The sequence below is a fragment of the Phyllostomus discolor genome, chromosome 3, assembly GCF_004126475.2.
Source record: "Phyllostomus discolor isolate MPI-MPIP mPhyDis1 chromosome 3, mPhyDis1.pri.v3, whole genome shotgun sequence".
Classification (NCBI taxonomy): Eukaryota; Metazoa; Chordata; class Mammalia; order Chiroptera; family Phyllostomidae; genus Phyllostomus; species Phyllostomus discolor.
Genome location: NC_040905.2, coordinates 47637338 through 47660694, shown reverse-complemented (window position 1 = coordinate 47660694; position 23357 = coordinate 47637338). Strand labels below are relative to the sequence as shown.

Below are 23357 nucleotides of genomic sequence, written 5' to 3'. Positions count from 1 at the left end.
GTTGGACTTCCATACAATTTCTGTCAATTCTTGTTTTTGTTTTTAAATTTGTTCCTCTTTTGGTTGTGCGAGGAGGCATAGTGTGTCTGTCTACACCTCCATCTTGGCAGGAAGTCCCTCACACAGTCTATTTTTGATATAACAGTCAAAGAGTCTCTTGGGAGAAAGTATCGGAGAGAGTGAGGATCCAGATGAAGAGGCTCAGCATGCTGTCTGCCCACGCTGTGCCCACCCTCAGCTGGGTGGGAATGATTTCTATGAATTAAAATGAGTGTAAGCCAGGATTCTCAATGAACACATGATCTGGACCCTGTAACATGACTAAGTAATGTAGACTGTGAGCTCTTCAAGATCAAGAACTGTCTCATTGATCTTTACTCTTAGGAGCAAGCATATTCATCTATATATGTTAAATAGTGCTCAATAAATATTTCTTAAATGAATGAGTAAATCATTGACTCTCACAATAAATTAGGTCACATATTAGGGGAGGAGAGGATGAAACATTCTAGATACTGTGTTATGAGTCTTTATTAAACTGTGCTGTGCTTTGTTAAGCTTGTTTTTATGCATATACCTTTTGTTTAGTCATTTAATTGTATAGTTACAATGAGTATTTTTAAAGACTTGGTTTCAAATTAAGAAAACTTGAAGGCTATGCATAATAACAGGACAGGAATGTGAAAAATAAAAGGAATTCTCTTCATGGTGAGATTCTGGGTTTTAAACTTTTCAGATTTCTATTTTTGCTATGACAATATACTGATACATTAACAATGATAATTGGGAAAAGTGAGGTTACATTAATACCATTAATTATTTTACAGAGCCTTTGCAACACTTAAATATTTGCTTGTTCATTGAAAAAGCATTTTTAGTGCTATAAACCTGCCAGAAATAATCAGATTTGTTGGATTAGAAAGTTCCATATTATAAAGATCAATAAATATGGCAATTACTATATTTCATTGATTCTGTGAAGCCTGTTTTTCCTGTTTAAATATCTGTAAAATTTGAAAACATCGTATAATTGATGGTGTATTTCAGTTAAAATTGCACCATTTTTTTCTTAATAGTACATAAAGTAATAGAATGCCTTATATTTGATAATGCCTTATATTTGATGATGAGGTCAAAATACAGCACCTGTATAAAGAATCACTAAATTTTAAGACCTTGAGGTAAGAACCACATATAATTGATGTTGGCATTTTCCCAACACATAGTATGAAATCTCACTGAATATATTTTGTGCTAATCAGTAAAGAAGCATTTCTCTTGAAACTTTATCTTTAGAATTGAATCTTTAAATTCTATTAATTTAGAGTGCTTTAAAAAACTATTAAATATAATTTTAATGACAGTACAGCCACCATTATTTCTTCTATTGAATAGCTTAAACCTTAATTACTTTTTTTTTTAGTTCATTACTTGTTTTCAGTCATTACAGTGTATCTTTATATGTTAGGAATTATTGGGTTGAATTTTCATTTATGATTTGGAGGTTGCTGGAGGATGTGCTTGATGGATTAGGATAAACTGACTTATTTAAGGTAAACATGTGTAGTTTTCAGTTATTTATTCTAGTAGAATGGATGATTGTAATTTGGGAATGATCTCCCAACCCTTTATTAGTTATGTTATGAGAGGCAGTAATATATAGCAAAGTCACACAGATTTGCATTTTTAAACTGCGTGTTTCCTTGTTAGAGACGGTGATAATAAATACCAAAATGGCAAAAAATAAAAAAAGGCAGCAATAGAAAATAAAAGAATTTAAAGGCCTGAATAATCTACCAACTGGGTAATTTACCTCTGAGCAACTAAAAATTGGCTCTGATCTCCTGCATTGTCTCTTGAGCATTGTCTAGATTTAACTTGTATTCACTACTGATTGAATTAAAATTCGAGATGAAATGCTTTACATCTCATTTCTATATTCATGGACTTACGAGATTCAGACACAATAAAACAATAAAGTAAGCTAAAAGTCAAGGTTAGAAAGAAGTACGTATTTTATACCTACAATCTTATAAAATGGAGGAAAGCTATTATAAGAATTTCAAAAATCAATAGAAGTTGATGTTCTCTATAGCAAAGAAAACTTAAGACCTAGAGTCCTGCCCTCCCAGCATCACTATACAAAAAAAAAGAAATCAGTAGGTCTAGAAACATAAGCTATTAAAGATGCCTACTACTTTTTGATACTGAAGGCATTGTGTAGTATTATGAATCAGAAAATGTATGTAATTAAGTAGGTTATATTTTTAATTTAGAAATTATTTTCTTTTTAGTATTCGTATCTTTTATATATTTCATTATTCCATTTTGAAATAAGAATAAGTATCAAGTATAAATTTTTAAGATAAGTCTTCGTATGGTTTCTAGCTTGTTACCTAAGTAGTTTTAGAAAGTCCTTTGTTAAAAAGATATGTAGTTCTATATTAAAATACTATAAACAGATTTTGTCAGGCTGTATTTAGCCAATTTCACATCTCCTGGGTAACCTTTTAGCTCCTACAGTAGGATATGCAATCAAATGGTTTTGAAATGGGCACTAAGTATAGGAATTGTCAGAGCCAGTGAAGACAAATGTATGGGACTTTGAATATGACAAATTTGAACTTAAAGCTCAGTTTGGAGTGTTAAGACAAATGTTACTTGATTGAAGTAGTGAGGTTTTAGGGATCTTATATAGGGATAAAATTCATTAGAATAGATACTTTCAGGGACTAAGTAACTTTTGTGCCCTAGTATATCAGTTTTTTACTTTTCCCCATTGATACGTTATTGTTAACAATGTTTACTTGAATGAAGATTTTTAAGGCATATCCAGATTTTGTGAAACCCAATAACAGTCTTGTAAAGAAGTACAGGTTTTGCCCTGGCTGGTGTGGCTCAGTGGATTGAGCGTCGGCCTGTGAACTAAAAGGTTGCTGGTTTCATTCCCAGTCAGGACACATACCAGGGTTGTGGGCCAAGTCCCCAGTTGGGGGTGTGCAATAGGCAACCAGTCAATGTTTCTCTCATACATTGATCTTTCTCTCCCTCTTTTTATCCCTCCCTCTCCTCTTTCTAAAAGTAAATGAATAAAAATCTTTTTTTAAAAAGTACAGGTTTTCTAAATACAGTAGCTGCCAGTAGGGTATTGTTTATCAATGTTTGTTAACTGTAAGGGCCCAGATATATGCAGTTCATAGCTGGCTCTCTATAATACCACTTCTTTCTCTTCTATTTAAAAAAGCAAGCCTCGAATTCGAATTCAAATGAATGAAAGTGATATTATAGGAGCAACTGGGAATGGATTTTGATTCATTAAAGAATCATTTGCAAACTTACATACTGCATTATTAATGAGAAATTACTTGATATGCTTACAATGTGATTGCTATACACTACTGCTTGAGAACAATGCTTTTTTCATTTTTTTGTAATGCAGTTACTATGATAAATAATCCTGTACAACAGATTACTTTTCTTTTTTTTTTTAATAGTTTTTTTTTTTTTTAGATTTTTAGAGAGGGGAAGGGAGGGAGAAAGAGAGGGAGGGAAACTTCAATGTGTTGTTGGTTGCCTCTCGTACTCACCTACTGGGGACCCAGCCTGTAACTCAGGCATGTTCCCTGACTGGGAATTGAACTGGTGACTCTTTGGTTTGCAAGCCGGCACTCATTCCACGGAGCCACACCAGCCAGGGCACATACTTGATAGTGTTTGTGTCATGGATATCTTTTCTACAAAATGTAGGTGATTGTTCCTTTGTATATAGTGAATGTGGGAGGTAGAGGAGAGAGAAGCTGTGACTGAGTCCATCACAGCTCTTTTTCCTGCCATGAAAAAAACTTTACCTTTGAGTTTCATGTATTTTCAATAAAAAACAAAGACCCTAAAAAAAAAAACCCCAGACCTTCCAAACCAAGAATACAGTATTTACATAGAAAGACCAAAGAGCTGAGAAGAGTAAAGGACAGATCTTGTCCTTAAATAGCAGTTAGCATATTTTTACAGAGAAAATAATAGAAATAATTAACTTATCTAATGATGTGGTTTCTTTGCTCCACTTCTAGAATATCACTTCCAATCAGTGAAGCTGTTTCTCAGTTTGGCTTTGTGTCAGTTAAGTCAGGGTTTAATTATATAACTTTAAATCAAGGGAGGACTTTAAAGATCCTTTACAGATCTGCCTCATTCTTGCAGTTTATTCATTGTAACACTGTAAATGATCTTATTTATCTTTGTAACTTCAGTACCTGGTATAAAACGTAGAAGGTATTCTATCAATATTTGTTAAATTAGCTTAAAGAAATTGATCTGCATTAATGTTAGTAAATCAGAATATGATTAATAAAGTTTGGTAGTTCTTAGTAATACTAGCACTTAAATGTCACCAATGATTTGTTTTTCACTTTTCTTCTCTAATCAGATTTGCATCTGCTGGTGATGATGGACTTGTAGTTGTATGGAATGCCCAGGTGTGTATTGGTTTTGTGTGGATTGTGTAATAAAGATAAGATTTTTGTAGTTGAGTATGCATTTATAAACATTATTTGGGGATATGCCTGCATATTAGTAGACATACTAATACTTGAAAAGGGATACTTAGGATGAATTTATTTAAAAAGAGTACCAATACTTCATAATAGTTTTTAAATTAAGATTCTTTTCCTAAGAAACAAATGCCAGGTTGTGAAAATAAATTTAATTTTACTGAACAAAACTTATCAATAACTATGTAATGATTCTGAAAATGAATCAGATACTGATTTTTGTGACTTTTTTCAAAATTGTATAATTGCATTATATAACATACTTCTCATATTTGAATTTAATAGAAATATAGTAAAAGGCTTATTTTGTTTTAGAAAATTTTTTTTAAATGTATACTTTTTTTAAAAATTTCTTTTTTAAGATTTTATTTATTTTTAGAGAGAGAGAGAAACATCAATGTGCAGTTGCTGGGGGTTATGGCCTGCAACCCAGGCATGTACCCTGGCTGGGAATTGAACCTGGGACACTTTAGTTCCCAGCCTGCGCTCAATCCACTGAGCTACGCCAGCCAGGGCTATAAAAGGCTTATTTTTAAAAATATTTTTAAGGCTTCACCAAATTTCTCTTGAGGCCTCTCTTCCTGATCCTTTGATACTCAAGTTACTCTATTTTGAAGTATTTATCTTTTCTCGTTATCTGACCTGTCAGATCCTCATTTTTCAGTGGCTTTGCCTGTGGTTAAAGGCGTTAACACTATATTCCCTGCATTACTGAAATCTTGCAACATTGGAAAGATTTGCAGTTTGTTCTATTTGCATTGTATTTTAGTATGTCTGCTACTTGGGAACTCTGAGTGACTAATGGATGAAAATACTGGAGGGTGTGGATAGATGTCGCTATAACATAGAGATGGAGTGCAGGGAGGCTCACTTTGTGAGTGTTTGATACATATTGGATATAGATATATTTGTTACCGTTGTTACACTTTTTTACCTTCTACAACCTTATAACTGTGGAGACTTAAATAACAAATACTTGGATAATGAGGACTTTATATTTTTTTCCTGCAGATTAAGTGACTGATAATATTAAATGCTTAGTTTATCCAATTATATCCTTAAAATCATATGGAAAGAATATTCCTTTAAATTTTCTATAAAATATGCTAGAATTTGTATTTCCTATAAGAAAATAAATAAAATTGTTTATGGCTACTCCTTTAGCACCTGTTTAGATTATGTTTGGATTGCTTAAAGTTAAATTATGAGATCTAAGTAATTTCAAGTAGAATGTATGTATTTTCTACATGGTGATTCTTCTTAGTGTTGTCACTTAAACTTATTTAAATTGTGAAATATGAACCTGTTAATATTTTCATTGGTATTTCAGACAGGAGAAAAACTTCTGGAACTCAATGGACACACTCAAAAGATAACAGCTATTACTACATTTCCTTCCTTGGAAGCATCTGAAGAAAAAAATCAGCTTATCTTGACAGCCTCTGCTGATAGAACAGTTATTATATCCTTAAATCTGTAAGAGAGTGGAATACCAGTAGTGACTCAAGGGACCAGTATATATATGATTAGTTTTTAGCCTATTGAGGCCTGTTTTGGCAAAAATGATTTTGTTTTAGCTTTCACAAAAATTTCTTAAAAGCATTAGGCATCTGAAAAGTATTACAGTGGAAATTAGACTTATTATTGATGGAAACCCATGACCTAAACTGTTCTTTCCAGAGTTACTATTATATTTAGTTATATAAAATGGAGGAAATGGAGAAAGTGGGCTTAAAAATATTATCTCAGTTTGCTTTTTAATTTAGGGAAATAAAAATCAGTCACATTGTAAAATCATTTACATTTTTTCCCCCTACTTATTGTACAGGGAAAAAAAGTTAATAGCCCCAATCCATAAGAGCCTTTTGAACACCCAGTCTGACAGAAAAGTAAATTACCATCAACTCAGTATTTAATATTATTATTTAGTATTTTAAAATAGTTTTAAAAAATGTTACCTTTCTTTCTCCCTTACTTTTAGGTAAAATTTTAAGATTAATGGCATTAGTAAGGTTTTATAAAGTGCTTACATGAGCCAGGCATTGTTCCCTTTTATATATATCAACCCATTTAATCCTTATAGTGTTTTTTATCCTCATTTATAAATAACAGAGGCAAAGAGAGGTTAAGTAACTTGTCCAAGGTCACACAACCAGTGTAGTCTGAGTGCAGAGCAGAGTTCTAAACCACTATATAATAGTATTGCCTGCATAAAATATTTTCCTTAAACAAATTCAGTCCTTTAATATTTGTATGAGGAACCGGATTTGTGAAGGCCATAGCCAAATGCTATGGAGAACTCTAATCTCTTATTTTTTTTTTTAATTTAAAGCTATCATAGATTAGCTTGAAAAAACCTGTGCTCATGTGAAAATTCTGCTTAAATAGCTCCAGGCATTAGTGAAGTAAGTTTTGGAGTAAGCCCAAAGGAATCAGCATTTCTCAGGCTTCTGTAAAGCCAAGGCGTACTTTATGACACACTTAATACGGCATTATCAGCTGAAATAATTTACAGGCAGATTGCTCAAAGATCACCACCTCAAATCTAAATTTAAAATTGCTGAAAAAATTTAGATTGCTCCCCAATTGAAAACAAAATTGCTCAAATAAATAAGCGGTAAATTTTGTGGATTACAGTATTATGTAAATAGGAACATAAAATTTACTCATATTTTTAGGTCAGAGTAGCTTTATTGCTACTGCGCTATTGAGGCAAATATTTTATGGACTAAAGCTCTATTTTTTGTTTGTTTAGTTTTCAGTATCAGTATAATCTCTGCAAAACAATTAATAGGCATTTTTTAAATTAGACCATTCCTACGGAACTACAATAATATTTAGAGGCAGTTATTAAAGTTACTATTACAGTACAGAAATGAGTAGTTGGGACAGTATCAATATAAATTTTACCTGTAAATGATAGTATACACTCTCTTCCTTTGCTGAATGACTTGAAAATAATTCTAGGCTTCTTTGTAGTTCTTTTACTCAAGTGCATTCTCAAATAACTCAGCTTGGGCCTTTACTATTAACTAACTCATTAATTAAATGCTAAGGATAGTTTTTAAAAAATTCCCAAGTGATAGTCTTAAATGTTTGTATATACATATACATTTACTATGCAAATGTGTTCTCAGACATGATGTAAAATGAGTATTTTACCATAGGAAATGGTGTGAAAAATTTGAAAATCATCATGTTCTTTATGTCAGACTAACCTTGGACATTTTATGAGAGGTCCTCTAATTATTTTAAACATGTATACAGGTAATAGGAATATACCATTACTGTCTCTTTTTTTTTAATTAAAGATTTTATTTCTAGAGAGACGGAAAGGGAGGGGGAACTAGAGGGAGAGAAACACTGATGTGAGAGAGAAACATCGTTGCTTCTTGTATGTGCCCCAACTGGGGACCAAACCCGAAACCTAGGCATGTGCACTGACTGGTAATCAAACAGGTGTCCTTTTGCTTTTCAGGATGATGCCCAACCAACTGAGCCACACTGGTTGGGCCGTTACTGTCTTTTTTGAATCGGGATAACAGTAGTAAGTTATGCCATGCATGTTGAGAGAGCTTGCAGTAAATATTAATTAATGGGTATATTAGCTTTTAGTATAAATACTTTATGTTAAATGCTTATGATAGACCATTTTGGAGAATAAACCTTAAAATTTAAACTTCAAATATCTGATGCTTGTAAAGACTTAGTTTTCAGATCATCCTTTCTGTTGGCATTTTCAAATAGTTAGTAAAATTTACCTGAAATTTATTTTAGATTGTAAGCTGCTGTGCTTAGTTGATAACTCACTATGAATTAATTTTTGAAGTATTATAAACTCTTCATATTTTATGCTTTATTTTCTGTGTGACATTTGTGAATTAATTATTAGGAAAGTTAATAAGATTTGAAAATTCTGTTTAGAAATTAATTCTTAACATAAATATAGGTATGGAATTGTGATACTGGCAGACAGATTCAGAAAGTATCGTGCTTCCAGTCGACTGTAAAGGTAAAATCTTAAGCAGATATTTTATGATGGTAATCTTTTTGTATGAGAAAAAACTATTTAGTAAGTTTGATGAAATTACCTTTGTGGGTTTTAAAAATTATTTCTTCTAGATGTAATTACAGTTATTTGATTCTCCTAAGAATTAGGTTTTTACTAGTCTATATCTTAAATGCTAGGATATTTGACTTTGAAATTAGAGCAAGGGGCAAATCTCTCTAGCAAGATAAGGAAAAGGCAGTACCTAGTTTGTTTTTAGGGGTAATTGTAGAAAGAGGCATTACTTGCAGAATGACTCTATAGCAGCAGCTAGTCTCTTTCTTTATATTGTACTTGGAACTAAAAACTTGGAGTTATTTGTCCCTCGCACTCTGCTTTCTGTAAGGTCATACAGATAAGACATGCCCATTACTTAATTCCAAACAGAATTTTATGGGGCTAAATGGTTGCTACTATTTTCATTCATTATACAATATATTATTAATTACGCCTTATTACATGAAAGGAACTCTTCTACATGTTGGAGAAACAAACTTGAATAACATTTGATTACTTTGATTCCTACAGAAGAAATTACCTTAAATGTTCTAAGAAAGTATCACTGTTTTTCAATAATGTCAGCAAGTTTGGGGAAAGATAGTAATGTCAAGTAATGTTTCCTCATTTCCTTTAAAGATAACTGATCTCTAAATTGGAGCCAATGCTTAAAAAATGTAAAAAGAATTGTTTTGTGCCAATAGTCAATGTATTTTTTTTTTCCTAAAAGGCAGCATCTCTGGTAGCCATCTCATGCTATGATGCTCTTCTAATTATTAGTAAAGTTTATGGGCAAGGAAATACCATTTATTGTATACTTGTATCCAATTTAACAGTATACTGTCTTTGAAGAATTGAATTCATCAAATCTCTATGCTTTATATGATCTGAAAGATCCCCCTTTTAAATTCCTTTAAAAATATTCTTGCTTTCAGTTTGAGCTCATTAGATTTCAGACAAAACACATGAACTGAAGGTGCAGGGAAAGGGAAAAAATTTAGTGTGTTGGGGAAATTTTTTTTGTGAGCTGTTGTTTCATGGACTGTTCAATAAAATTCCAGTCTGGTGAAAGTATTTTATAAGGGGCTTTTACTGTAATATTAACTAGCCAGATAGTTGTATTTACTCCTGCTATGATCCTGTTTCACTTTAAAAATTGTTAAAAATAGCACTTCGCTTGCTTTAGTTCAGTGGTTAAATTGTTTTTGAACAGATAATTTATTTAAAAAATTCAGATCTCTAATAAATATAAGGAATACTATTAATTTATTTTTTGAACCAGTGAAGTTTTTATAAGGTTTGGTATTAGTAAGGAGATGGTGAAAATTGGCATTTTTATTGCTATTGAGAATATAAATTGATATGATCTTCTGGAAGGTAGTTTGGTATTATGAATAAATCTAAAAAATGATTACATGAATGAACACAGAGATTCAACTTCTAGAAAACTCTAAAGGAAATAATAAACTGGGACAGAGATTTATGAACAGAAATGTGTATTACAAATATATTTTATAAATGGATGATTGGCATTATCTAAATGTCTTACAACAAAATAGTTAAATATGGTAGATAATATATACTAAAAATGGCATTTTATATCATTTCATTTCATTCCATTGCCAGTTTATTTTGTTCATTAAATGATTCCACATATAGGGAGATCATATGGTATTTGTCTTTCTCTAACTGGCTCCTTTCTTTTCTTTTCTTTTTTTTAAATTGTTGACACTATTATAGTAGATATGATATTTTAGAAGAATACATAAAGAGTTTGGAAAATTCTAATGATAAGATATTAAGTAACAAAAGCAGTGTATTATTCTCCACAAAATGCTAGCAGACTAAATCTAGTAACATATAAAAAGGATATACACCATGACCAAGTGAGGTTTATTTCCGAAACAGTTTAGTTTAACATTTTGAATAATCAGTCAATGTAATATACCATAGTAAGAAAAAAGTACAGAAAACGGGATCATCTCAGTAGATGTGGAGAAAGCGTTTGGCAGACTTGAACCCCTCATGATAAAAATACTCAGGTAACTAGGAATAGATGAGAACTTTCTCAGCCTTATAAAGGGCATCTATGAAAGTCCACAGCTAACATTGTATTAATGGTGAAAGACTGACTGGATACTTTCCCCCTGAGGTCAGGAACAAACAAGGCATTCCTATTTAATGTTGTACTGGAGCTCCTGACCCAGGGCAATTAGGCAATAAAAAACAAAAGGCATCCACATTGGAAATGGATAAATAACACTGTCTCTGTTCACAAGCAACATGATCTTTTATATAGGAAATCCTATTAGAACTAATAGATGGATTTAGCAAAGTTTCAGGATACATTATCAGTATACAAATTAATTATATTTCTATATACTAGCAGTGAACATTCCAAAAATGAAGTTAAGAAAATAATTCATTTATAATAGCATCCAAAAGAGTAACATACTTAGAAATAAATTTAAGAAGTAATAGGTGACTTATATATCAAAATTACAAAACATTGTTGAAAGAAACTAGAGAATTTAAGTAAACAGAAAAACGTCTTATATCTGTGGATCAGATTTAATATGGTTAAGATTTCAACACTAGCCTATCTACAGATGGGACACAATCTTCACCCAAAGCCAGTAGGTTGTTTTTCTTCTTTCCTTTCTTTTCCTTCCTTCCTTTCCTTCTTTTCCTTTCTTTCCTTCCTCAATCCTAAACTTCATATAGAAGTGCAGAGGACCCTGGAATAGCTGAAACAATCTTGTTTTGAAAAGAAAGAAAAAAGCCGCAAGATGCAAACTTCCCAATTTGAAAATTTATTACAAAGCTATAGTCATCAAGACAGCGTGGCACTGGCGTAAGGATAGACACAGAGTTCAATGGAATGGAATTGAGAGAGCAGAAATAAAACCTTGCATATGTGGTCAGTTGGTTTTTGACAAGGCTGCCAAGACCCTTTAATAAGAGAAAGACTAGTCTCTTCAAATAATGCTGGGTTGCCCTGGCTGGCGTAGCTCAGTGGATTGAGCGCGGGCTGGGAACCAAAGTGTCCCAGGTTCGATTCCCAGCCAGGGTACATTCCTGGGTTGCAGGCCATAACCCCCAGCAACCGCACATTGATGTTTCTCTCTCTCGCTCTCTCTCTCTCTCTCCCCCTCCCCTCCCTCCCTAAAAATAAATAAATAAAATCTTAAAAAAAAAAAAATGCTGGGTCAACTGGATAGTCACATATGAAATAATGAAATTGCATCCCTACTTTATGCCATGTCCAAAAATTAATTCCAAATGGATATAAGACAAATATGTTGGAACAGAAACTATAAAACTCTTAGAAGAAATATGGGAATAAATCTTTGTGACCTAGGGTTAGGAATCTTAGATATGACAGCAAAAGCACAATGACAGAAGAAAAAAATGAGAAATTGGACTTCACCAAAATGAAAAGCTTTTATGCTTCAAAAGACATCATCAAGAAAGTGGAAGATGACCCACAGAATGGGAGAAAATATTTACAAATCATATACCTGATAAAGAACTTGTATCCTGAATACATGAAAAATTCTTACAACTCAGCAATAAAAGGGCAACACAATTAAAAATAGACAAAGAAGTTGAAAGACATTTTTCCAAGGAAGATATGCAAATGGCCGATAAGCACATGAAAAGAAGCTTAGCATCATTAGCCAGAGAAATGCAGGTAGAAACCATAATGTGATACTATTTCATGTATATTAGATGGGTAATACCTAAAAGACATAATTATTGTTGATAAGGATATCTCTATCCCTTATAGAGATAATTGGAATTCTGTTGGGATTGTAAAATGGTATGCCCACCTTGGAAAATAGTTTGATACTAAAAATGTTAGAGTTATTAATTTGACCCAGCAGTCTCTTATGTATTCCCAGGAGAAATGAAAATGTGTGTCCATGTAAAAACATGTACATGAGTTGGAACATATTTTATAACCACCAAGGAATGCATAAAACTTCTAAACTGACATACACTTCACATGAATTTTGCAGTGTTTAACTGTTCTTCAGAGACTAGATGTTTGGCTCTCTGGTGGGAATGACCTGTGTGTGTGGAATCGAAGATTAGATCTCCTGTGTAAGACTGGTCACCTTTCTGATACAGGTAAGAAAATCAAGGTAACCATGATTCATAGACTCTGAAAGACGCAGTGAATCTTCAGAGACTTTCCATGAGCAAAGAAGGGGAATTTGTAGTTATGAGTATAACATGTAGCCACATTTCTCCAGTTTGGTTAATGGTTGTGTAAAATATATGAATATTTCCATCCCAAATTGGAAGGGGAAGACTCCCTTTTGGCTCCCAGCAGAATTTCTCAGAAGTGCCCTGACCAGTGTGGCTCAGTTGGTTGGGCATCATCCCGCAAAGCAAAAATGTTGCCAGTTTGATTCCCAGTCAGGGCGCATATGAGAGGCAACTGATCAATGTTTCTCACATCAATCTTTCCCTCATTTTCTTCTTCCCTTCCCCTCTCTTTAAAAATAAATTTTTCCCCTCTCTTTAAAAATAATTTTTTTTAAAGAATTTCTCAAAACTGGTCAAGAAAAACCTTTTCATATATGCTCATGGACCATGTTCTTAAACTGAGTTTGATGAACATGTTGATACCTGGAAGCAGATCTTTATAACTTTATTAATAGTATTTTATTCTTTATTTTTGAGATCATTGGACTTTGAATAGATTCCTAAGAATAACCTCATTTTACAGTTTTACTAAAAAGTTTTTTCCATGAACAAACTTACTAACAGAATTCTACTTGCTCAGAATTTTATTGACATACACTTTTGGTTTTAACAGAAAAAATCAGTTTTGACTTCTGTTGATACCAAGGATCTTAAAAAATAAAATTAAAATTTATTTATTCAGAGTAAAAATACTTAAGTATGAGTAAATTTAAATGACAATAACCTTAAAGTCATGTGATACACTATTAAGTTTTTATTCTGAAAGTAGTCAAATGGGCCATGGCCAATATGGCTCAGTTGGTTGGAGTGTTGTCTTATACACCAAAAGGTTTTGGGTTCAATTCCCAGTCAGGGTACATATCTAGGTTGAGGGTTCAATCCCTGGTCAGGGCGTGTATAGGAGGCAACCAGTTGATGTTTTTCTCTCACATCAATGTTTCTTTTCCTCTCCCTTCCCCTCTTTCTAAAATCAATAAACATATTAAAAAATTTTAAAGAAGTAATCAAATGAACCCTGGATATCCTAAAAAGAATATTAATAAGCATATTGTTGACATCTTAAGGGTAGTGGGAGTTCTGTGTATTGAATGTACAGTTCAAAATTGGAACTAGCTTATCACTACAGTGATATAAAATATCATGAGAATAATGTGATATCTTAGCAAAACTAAATCCATACCTTACCAGGATTTACAATTTAACCTTTCAATTCAATATTTGACCACTAGTAATCTTTGAATCTAGCACATATTTTCACGTTTACTATTATCATGAGTTATATCTCTTTATTTACATGTACATTTTCCCTTCTATTTCTTGCATTAGCCTGTGGTCATTTGTGAATTTTATTCCATGAATTATTAGTACAGACATACCTTGGAGATATTGTGGGTTTGGTTCCAAACCACCTCAATAAAGTGAGCTGTGTGATTTTTCTTTTGGTTTCCCAGTGCATGTTAAAGTTACATTTATACTACACTATAGTCTGTTAAGTGTACATGAGCATTCTGCTTTTAAAAATATACATCGCTTAATTTAAAATACTTTATTGATAAAAATGCTAACCATCATCTTAAGTCTTTGGTGAATTGTAATCTTTTTTTAATGGTGGAGGGCCTTAGCAATATGGGAGACTGCTGACTGATCCATGTGGTGGTTGCTGAAGGTTGGGGTGGCTGTGGCAATATTTTAAAATAAGACAACAGTGATGTTGGCCTTACCAATTGACTCCTTTCATGAGCAATTTCTCTGTAGCATGCAAAGCTTCTTGATAGCATTTTACCCACAGCAGCACTTTTTACAAAATTAGAGTCAGTCCTCTCAAGCCTTGCAATGCTTTAACAACTAAGTTTATGTAATATTTTAAATTCTTATTTGTCATTCGACAGTCTTCACAGCATCTTCACCAGGAGTAGATTCCATCTCAAGAAACCACTTTTTTTGCTCATCCATTAGAAGCCATTCCTCATCTGTTAAAGTTTTTCGAGATTGCATCAATTCAGTCACATCTTCAGGCTCCACTTCTGATTCCAGATCTCTTGTTATTTCTACCACATCTGCAGTTGCTTCCTCCACTGAAGTCTTGAACCCCTCAGTCACTTATGAGGGCTAGAATCTGCTTCTTCCAAACTCCTGTTAATGTTGATATTTTGACCTCTTCCCCCATGAATGTTAGTGGCACCTAGAATAGTGAGTCCTTTCCAGAAGGTTTTCAATTTATTTTGCTCAGCTCCATCAGAGGAATCAGTATCTATGGCAGCTCTGGCCTTCCAAGATATATTTCTTAAACAATAAGATGTGAAAGTAAAAATTACCCCTTGACCCATGGGCTGCAGAATGGATGTTGAGTTAGCAGGACTGAAAACAACATTAATCTCTGATATCTCCCATCAGAGTTCTTGGTGACCAGGTGCGTTGACAATGAAGAATAATATTTTTGAGAGGAATCTTTTTTTTTTAGGCAGTTCTCAACAATGGGCTTAAAATATTCAGTAGACCGTATTATAAACAAGTGTGCTATCATCCAGGCTGTATTCCATTTACAGAGCACTAGTGGAGTGGATTTGGTATAATTCTTAAGGGCCTTTGGATTTTCAGAATAGAAATGATCACTGGTTTCAACTTAAACTTATCAGCTGTTTTAGCCCCTAACAAGAGAGTCAGCGTGTCCTTTAAAGCCCTGAAGCCAAGCCCTGGCCGGTGTGGCTCAGTGGGTTGAATGTCTGCGTACGAACTAAAAGGTCACTGGTTCGAGTCCCACTCAGGGCAATGCTTGGGTTGTGAACCAGGTCCCTGGTTGGGAGCGTGCAAGAGGCAACCAATTGATGTTTCTCTCACACATCAATGTTTCTCTCCCTCTCTTTCTCCCTCTCTTCCCTTCTTTCTAAAAAATAAAAATTAAAATCTTTAAAAACAAAATTTTGAAGCCAGGCTGACTTCTCTTCTCTTGCCGTGAAAGTACTGGACAGCATCTTCCAATAGAAGGCTGTTTAATTGCTAATCTGCTGTTTAGTGTAGCCACCTTCATTACTTAGCTAGATCTTCTGGATAACTTCCTGCAGCTTCTACATCAGCACTTGTTACTTCACCTTGTACTTGTATGTTATGAAAATGGCTGTCCCCGCTTACACCTCATGAACCAACCTCTGCTAGCTTCAAACCTTTGTTCTGCAGCTTCCTCACCTCTCTCAGCCTTCAAAGAGTTGAAGAGAGTTAAGGGCTTTTCTCTGGATTAGGCTTTGGCTTAAGGAAATGTTGTGGCTGGTTTGACCTTCTACCAGACCATTAAAACTTTCTCTGTATCAGCAATAGGCTGTTTTGCTTTCTTATTAATTGTATGTTCACTGGAATAGCACTTTTAATTTTCTTCAAGAACTTTACCTTTGCATTTCATAACTTGGCTAACCAGTACAAGAGGCCTGGCTTTCAGTTTTTTACATGTCTTCCTCACTAATCTTAATCATTTTTAGCTTTTGATTTAAAGTGAGAGATCCATTACTCTTCCTTTCACTTGGACACTTAGAGTCAGTTGTAGGGTAATTAACTGGCTTAATTTCAGTATTGTCGTGTCTTAGGGGATTGGGAGGCCAAGGGGAGGAAGAGAGACGGGGAATGGCTGGTTGGTGGAGTCAGAACATGCACAACATTTACAGATTAATGTTGTCTTATCTGGGGCACCCCCAAACAATTACAGTAATAACATCAAATATCACTGGTCACAGATCACCATAACAAATACGATAATGAAAAAGACCCAGATATTGGGAGAATTACCAAAATGTGACACAGAGACATGTGGTGAGCAAATGGTGTTGAAAAAATTGTGCTGACAGACTTCCTCAGTGCAGGGTTGCCACAGACCTTCAGTTTGTAAAACGGAGGAAAAAAGCCCACAATACTTGCGAAGTTCAGTAAAGCAAGTGCAAAAAAACAAGGAATGCCTGTAACTATGTCGTGAAATACTGAAATTAGGGCTAAAAATAATCTTTTGTGTGTTAATGAAAATAATTACTTATTATTGTAATCTCCCATTATTTTGCAAGGTACCTTTGAGTACTGTTTATTCAGTAGTCAGAGTAATGCCCTGTTTATCAGTGACTTGAGATGGCAAAATTCTTTGAGAGAATCTATTAGAAAGCTTTGAAAAGACCACATATGTTACCATTGGTGAGCTTTTTGTGATTTGTGTTTTCCAACTTACAGGGTTCCATGTAGTTAGCAGTGCTTGCTGTTAGAACATTATTTCATGAAACTCCTTTCATAAGCCTTGCTTCTTGTATGGGCTAGCAGGGCTTTTATTCCATATTTGGAAATAAGCAAAGCTACTCTTAGTATGATGCAGTGGAAAGAGCCTTGGACTAAAAGACAGGGCATCCATGCCCTTTCCAGTAATAAGTTCTGTGATTCTGTATATTAAGTTGCCACTTCTGAATTATTGACTTTCCATTATTTTCACTTCACAGGTAATTTGATAAGCATTTTTAATGAACTCCCCTGTATATAGAATTCTCTTCATGCTCTTCCTGTGCTTTCGTCTCTCTTTTACTTTTTTATCTTGTGCCACTAACTCTTCGTTTTTGCCCTCCTCTACCATCACCTCCTCCTTGAATTTGGAAACTACAAAACATACTGTTAAAACAACCCTATGTGGAGAAAAGATTTCAGAGAGAATTACTCCCCAAATGGCAAGAGTACTAGTCTTTTGATGGGGGAGAAGGTAAAGCAAACAAGTAGAGTATTTTCCTAATTTGCATTTCATGATTCAGCTATAATCATTTCATAATTCAGCGATAAAAAGGTACTTGGAACTCTGTGTTTAAATAGATAAGTGAATTATGGTAGAATGTTGAATAAGATTATTCCAGTAATACAAGGAATTTTGTAAGTGTGTTAATTTATTATAAACATGCTATTTAAAAGCCACTTTCTTAGCTGTTGACTTGTTGGCTAACTCATTTACTGCCAGGGAGCCCATTCTGGATTCTTAAATTTGCATTAAGGAAAATGTCAGTTTCACATCTCATTTGAGTAATGGTGATTATCTTAAGGGATCCATGGTAAATAAGTTCACCATAATAGTAAAAATGTTCAAAGAGTATATTCTACCTTTAATAGATCAATAATGTCTTCCAAAGGTCTCCCCTACATTTTTTTTAAATTCTCACCCGAGGATATGTTTATTGATTTGAGAGAGAGAAACATCAATTGGTTGCTGTACGCTGTCTGACTGAGGATCAAACCCACAACCTTTTGGTGTATGGGATGACACTATAGCCAACTGGGCCACTTGGCCAGGGCTCACCTATTTTCACAAAATCATTTTCTGTGTATAAGCAAGTGTGACATGGTAAATTGTGTGTGCTTTATTGTGACTACTCTTTTTTATAGTAAATGATTGATATAAAACTGAGAATGTTTTTGTTTTACGTGTAATCCATGAAGAAAATAATTTGTTTATATATTTATGTATTTTTGAAGGGATCAGTGCTTTAATTGAAATACCTAAGAATTGTGTTGTGGCAGCAGTTGGCAAAGAACTGAGTGAGTGTGACTTTTTTTTTCTATTTTTAAAAATTTTTTAAACTAGAACTTGTATATGCATTTTGGTAAGACTAAGTGGTATTTTATTTAAGGGACATCTACTCTCACCCCAGTGTTGGCCTCCTGGGATTGTTGAAGTGATATGGAGACCTAGACAATTTCAAGATTAGGTCAGTTTTTGTACTGCCCTTGTTCTAACATAGCCAAGTGAGGCAAGGTAACCCACTCGTCTTATGCCAGAGAAGGCCATTTACATCCCATAGCTCTCTTCATTGCTGATCCATACTCTTACACTTACTTAGCAAAAAAAAATTAACCATGTAAAACGACTGTCATCATTTTGGAAACTAAAACTGTGAGTAGGGAGGATTGGAGGAGAATTATTTGGGGAATTCACTGAGGTAGGAACTGTGGAGTTTTTGCCTCAGGAAGCCAGAATGGGGTCCATTTTCTTTGGGGGAGTTTATGCCATTTCTTTAAAGAGCAGTGGGATAGCAGAAGAAAAGGGGTAGCAGGTGGAATTCTGTAGATGTATTGATTATGAACATTCGAAGGCCACTTTCTTAGCTTTTGACTGTTGGCTAAAGTTCATTTACTGCCAGGGAGCCCACTGTGAAGGAAGCCTTTTGTGTTTAACTGCCTTGGGAATGGAATTTGAGTGCCAGAATTATTAGAGTAAATATGCTTCTTAAAAGCTACTTCTTTCTTGAAGAATTTTTCTGATGTAGCCCAGAGGGCATTTGATATTGCTTGTGCTACGTCTTCCAGAGGCCAGCCCTGAGATTTGCTTTGACAATCACTTGGCATGTTTGCAAATGCCAGTGAGACATGAGCTAATTGTTCACCATTTATTAACTACCTGCATGTTCTGCTGCTTTGCCGCAGTTTCTTTTTCTTCAACTGACCTTTCCGTGTGTACTCATGTCTGAGAAGTACTTTTCTAGACCCTGTGCCTATCCTCTCTTTTCATAAAGTAGTTTCTGAAAGTATGATACTTTTTGGTTTAGTTTCTTTTCCTTTGCCCTCCTTGCAGAAATGTTTTCCCATATTCATTGAGCTGCAGTGATGCTTGGCTTTTTCTCCTGCCTTTCTTCTCTTGTAGCTGATCAATCACTTTGTGTTCTTAGTTTAACTTAGTGGTTCTCAAAGTTTAGTGTACATTAGAATGACCTGAAGGTCTTGTTAAAAATACAAATTACTGGGCCTTACTCCCAGAGTTTCTAATACAGTAAGTCTAGACTGGGGCCTGAGCTCTGCAGTTCTGACAGGTTCCCAGGTAGTGCTGGGGTTGCTTGTCTGCAGACCATTCTTTGAGGACTGCTGCTCTAAATATTTTGATCTATTTCTTTCCACCTCACTAGCATTGCTGTATTCAGGCTCTCATCTCCTTTCTTGCCTGAAATGTTCGATTAAGTCTCCTACTTAAAATCTTTCCTCCTCTGCTTTAGTGCTTGCCAAATGCCTACTGTTCCTAGAGTTTAGTGATCCTCAGATATATTCTTCAGTAGATGCTAGAGAGATCTATCTAAAATGCTGGCCATGCCCCTGCTTAAAAGCTTCAGTGGCTTCCTCTGTCTAAAGCAGTCATTTCTAGACTCATATTTCTGACTAGTAGAGAAGTTCGGATTTTTGGATATCAGCATAGAGTTGCCAGAAAAAAAAAAGAAAAGGACTTTAAATTGAATATATTTACTTTTATGTGGCCCCTTTTTTCCTTGTTTTTGCCCCTGATGAATGAAGTCTTTGCCCTAGGGGACCAATGTAAGTTCATCAATACCCTACACAATAAAGTCCAAACTTTTCAACATATCAAACCAGGTACTCTTATTATCTCCCTCCTGCCTCTTTTGCATCCTGTATCACCTGCTTGTCAATACTGAATTGCCTGGGAGTCCCCCACCTGAGGCATTCTCACCTTTATGCCTTTATTTCTGCTGTAACCCTCTATCAGGCTTGTCCTCCTACTGATTGTCCTCTTTGAACTGGGTAATTCCTACTTATTCTTTAACAGCTCAGTGCCAGTATCATTTTTTTTTTTTTTTTAGGAAAAAGACTTGCTTACCTAACACTTCTCCTCCCAGAAGTTTTTCCACTGTGTGTCATAATTTCATATCTGTCGTTTCACTTACTGCCTTTTTTTAAAAAAGATTTTATTTATTTATTTTTAGAGAGGGAACGGAGGGAGAAAGAGAGAGAGAGAGAAACATCAATGTGCCGTTGCTGGGGGTCCTGGCCTGCAACCCAGGCATGTACTCTGACTGGGAATCGAACCTGTGACACTTTGGTTTGCAGCCTGTGCTCAATCCACGGAGCTACGCCAGCCAGGGCTCACTTACTGCCTTTTAAAAAGACTTCTGTTTGCTTTTTGTTCTCTCCTTGCCCCTTGAGCTCCTTGGTGATTAGAACTTTCTTATTTATCTTTCTGCTAACAGATTAGGGATTTTTACTGAATGCTTGAATGAATTAGTGAATTCATTAAAATACTAATAAAAGCAACACTAAGGCCTCAACTGAAGTTAGAGTATCATCTAAAAAAAAGAAGTAAAAGTTGGTTTTAGTCAGAAAGTAGTTTATACAAATACATAATATTCTAAAAAATAAGGTTCTGCAGTTTACTTAGTTTTATAACAAAATAAATATATAGTGCTATTTTTCCTTATGGAAAAAATAAATTTTATTCCTGTAAATGGAGTATCTTTTCTGTTTCCAAGACTAAGCTCATGCCCATATCCTTGGTTTTAAATGTTCCATTCCAGTTTCTCTTTTTCTATGTGAGGGTTCCTTTCAAAAGGAAATACAATTTTTTTGTAGTCTCTCCAATATTGTTTTTTCTAGAGTTTATTTATTTACTTTTTTAAAGTATATTTTATTATGTTATTACAGTTACCTGATTTTCCCCCTTTCTCCCCTCTTCCCAATACCTCTCTTCTTTCCAGCAGTCCTACCCTTTAGTTGATGTCCATCAACTAAAGATATGATGAAGATAAAGATATGATGAAGATAACTAAAGATATGATGATGGGTGATGCATATAAGTTCTTTGACTTCTGCATTTCCCCAGTAGTATAGGACCTATACTATTTTTAACATCCCCCTGTCTATTTTGTACCTACCAATTATGCTTTTTCATCCCTACACCTTTTCCCCCATTCTCCCTCTCCACACTCCAGCTAATAGATAACCCTCCAAATATTCTCCATACCTATATTCCTTTCCTATTCTGGTTGTTTGCTTGGATTTGTTTTGTTTGGGTTTTTAGATTCAGTTGTTGATAGTTGTGAATTTGTTACCTTTTCAATATTTATAGTTTTGATCTTCTTTTTCTTAAATAAGTACTTTTAACGTTTCATGTAATAATGTTTTGGTGATGATGAACTCCTTTAGCTTTACCTTGTATGGGAAACACTTTATCTGCCCTTCCGTTCTAAATGGTAACTTTGCTGGAAAGAGTAATCTAGCTTATAGGTCCTTGCTTTTTATCACTTTGAATACTTTTTGCCAATCCCTTCTAGTCTGCAAAGTTTCTTTTGAGAAATCAGCTGAGAGTCTTATGGGAACTCCTTTGTAGGTAACACTCTGCTTTTCTCTTGCAGCTTTCAAGATTCTCTCTCTTTATCTTTAACCTTTGGCATTTAATTATGGTGTGTCTTGATGTGGTCCTCTTTGGATCCAGCTTGTTTGGGACTCTCTGTGCTTCCTGGACTTGTATGTTTATTTCCTTTGCCAAATCAGGGAAGTTTTCTTTCATTATTTTTTCAAATAAGCTTTCAGTTTCTTGCTCTTGCTATTCTCCTTCTGGTACCCCTATGAGTTAGATGTTGGCATATTTGGAGATATCTCAGAGCCTTCTTATACTATCCTTGTTTTTTTCGAATTCTTGTTTCTGCTTTATACTCTGGTTTAATGTTTATTTCTTTGTTATGTTCCAAATCATTAATTTGAATCCTGGTTTCTTCCCTTCCTTCCCTGCAGATTTTTCTTTATTTCGCTTACTGTATGTAACCTTCATTTCTTCCTTTATGTTTTTGCTGTACTCAGTGAGTTCTTTGAGCATCTTGATCACCAGTGTTTTGAACTCTGCACCTGATAGGTTGGATATTTCTGTTTCATTTAGTTCTTTTTCTGGGGTTTTGTTCTGTTCTTTAATTTGAGCCATATTTCTTTGTCGCCTCAATTTGGCAGCCACTTTGTGTCTGTGCTGTGTGTTAGGTAGAGCTACTTTGACTCCCTGTAAACAGCACCTATAAAATATGTGGGGTAGAACCTTAGGTAATCACCAGGGTGGAGCAACCCACTTTACCTCTTTGTAGCTCTGTGTGGCGAGAGGGCTCAGAGGGGACTGTGCCACTGCCTGGCTTCTAGAGGTTTGCCCTGCACTCGCCCCATTTGCAGTCACTTTACTCACTCCCAATATGTGACTGGCTCTCCTTCAGCTGTTCCCTGGTGTTGAATCCCACAGTGGGTGGGTTTGCAAACATTTTAAGACTACATGGGCCCTTTCAGTGAAGTTTCCTGAAAATCTGGCAGTTTCATCTGCTGCCTCAACCCCCACTGGTTTTTACAGATAGAAGTTATAGGGATTTATCTTCCCAGTGCTGAACCCCCAGGCTGTGCTGTCTGGTGTGGGGCTGGGATTGCTTGCTCCCCAGGTATCCCTCCTGATTTTTATCCAGCACATGTAGTTGTGGGGCCACCACTGCTGCTGCCACCTGTCTGTGCCACACTGCATCTCCTTGCCTCTCTGCCTCATCTCTGCATCTCTGCCCCTCCTACCTGTCTAGATGATTGTGGCTTCTTTAAATACTTGGTTGTTGCACTTTAATACAGTTCGATATTCTGACAGTTCTGGGTGTTGTTTGTCTTGAGATTTAGTTGTAATTTTTTTGCAGTTGCATGAGGAGGTGAAGTATGTCTACCTATGCCTCTATCTTGACCAGAAGTCCAGGAAGTACAATTTCTGTGTGCACCAGCTTTAGTGACTTTGAAGCTTTACTAGTTAAGCAAGACTG

The 23357-nt window shown here is 34.9% G+C and overlaps 1 protein-coding gene across 2 annotated transcripts in view; it reads left to right on the top strand.

Annotated features, from left to right (window-relative positions):
* The window catches only part of WDR41 (WD repeat domain 41), a 54041-nt gene that overhangs the window by 13574 nt on the left and 17110 nt on the right, over positions 1-23357 (top strand). The window contains exons 3-7 of one of the 2 annotated variants that reach the window (XM_028524030.2): positions 4424-4472; positions 5878-6009; positions 8497-8559; positions 12615-12726; positions 18286-18348. In XM_028524030.2, the coding sequence (XP_028379831.1) occupies positions 4424-4472; positions 5878-6009; positions 8497-8559; positions 12615-12726; positions 18286-18348 (419 nt within the window). The remainder of the gene's footprint in view (positions 1-4423; positions 4473-5877; positions 6010-8496; positions 8560-12614; positions 12727-18285; positions 18349-23357) is intronic. The other variant, XM_036020448.1, reaches the window with a different exon arrangement.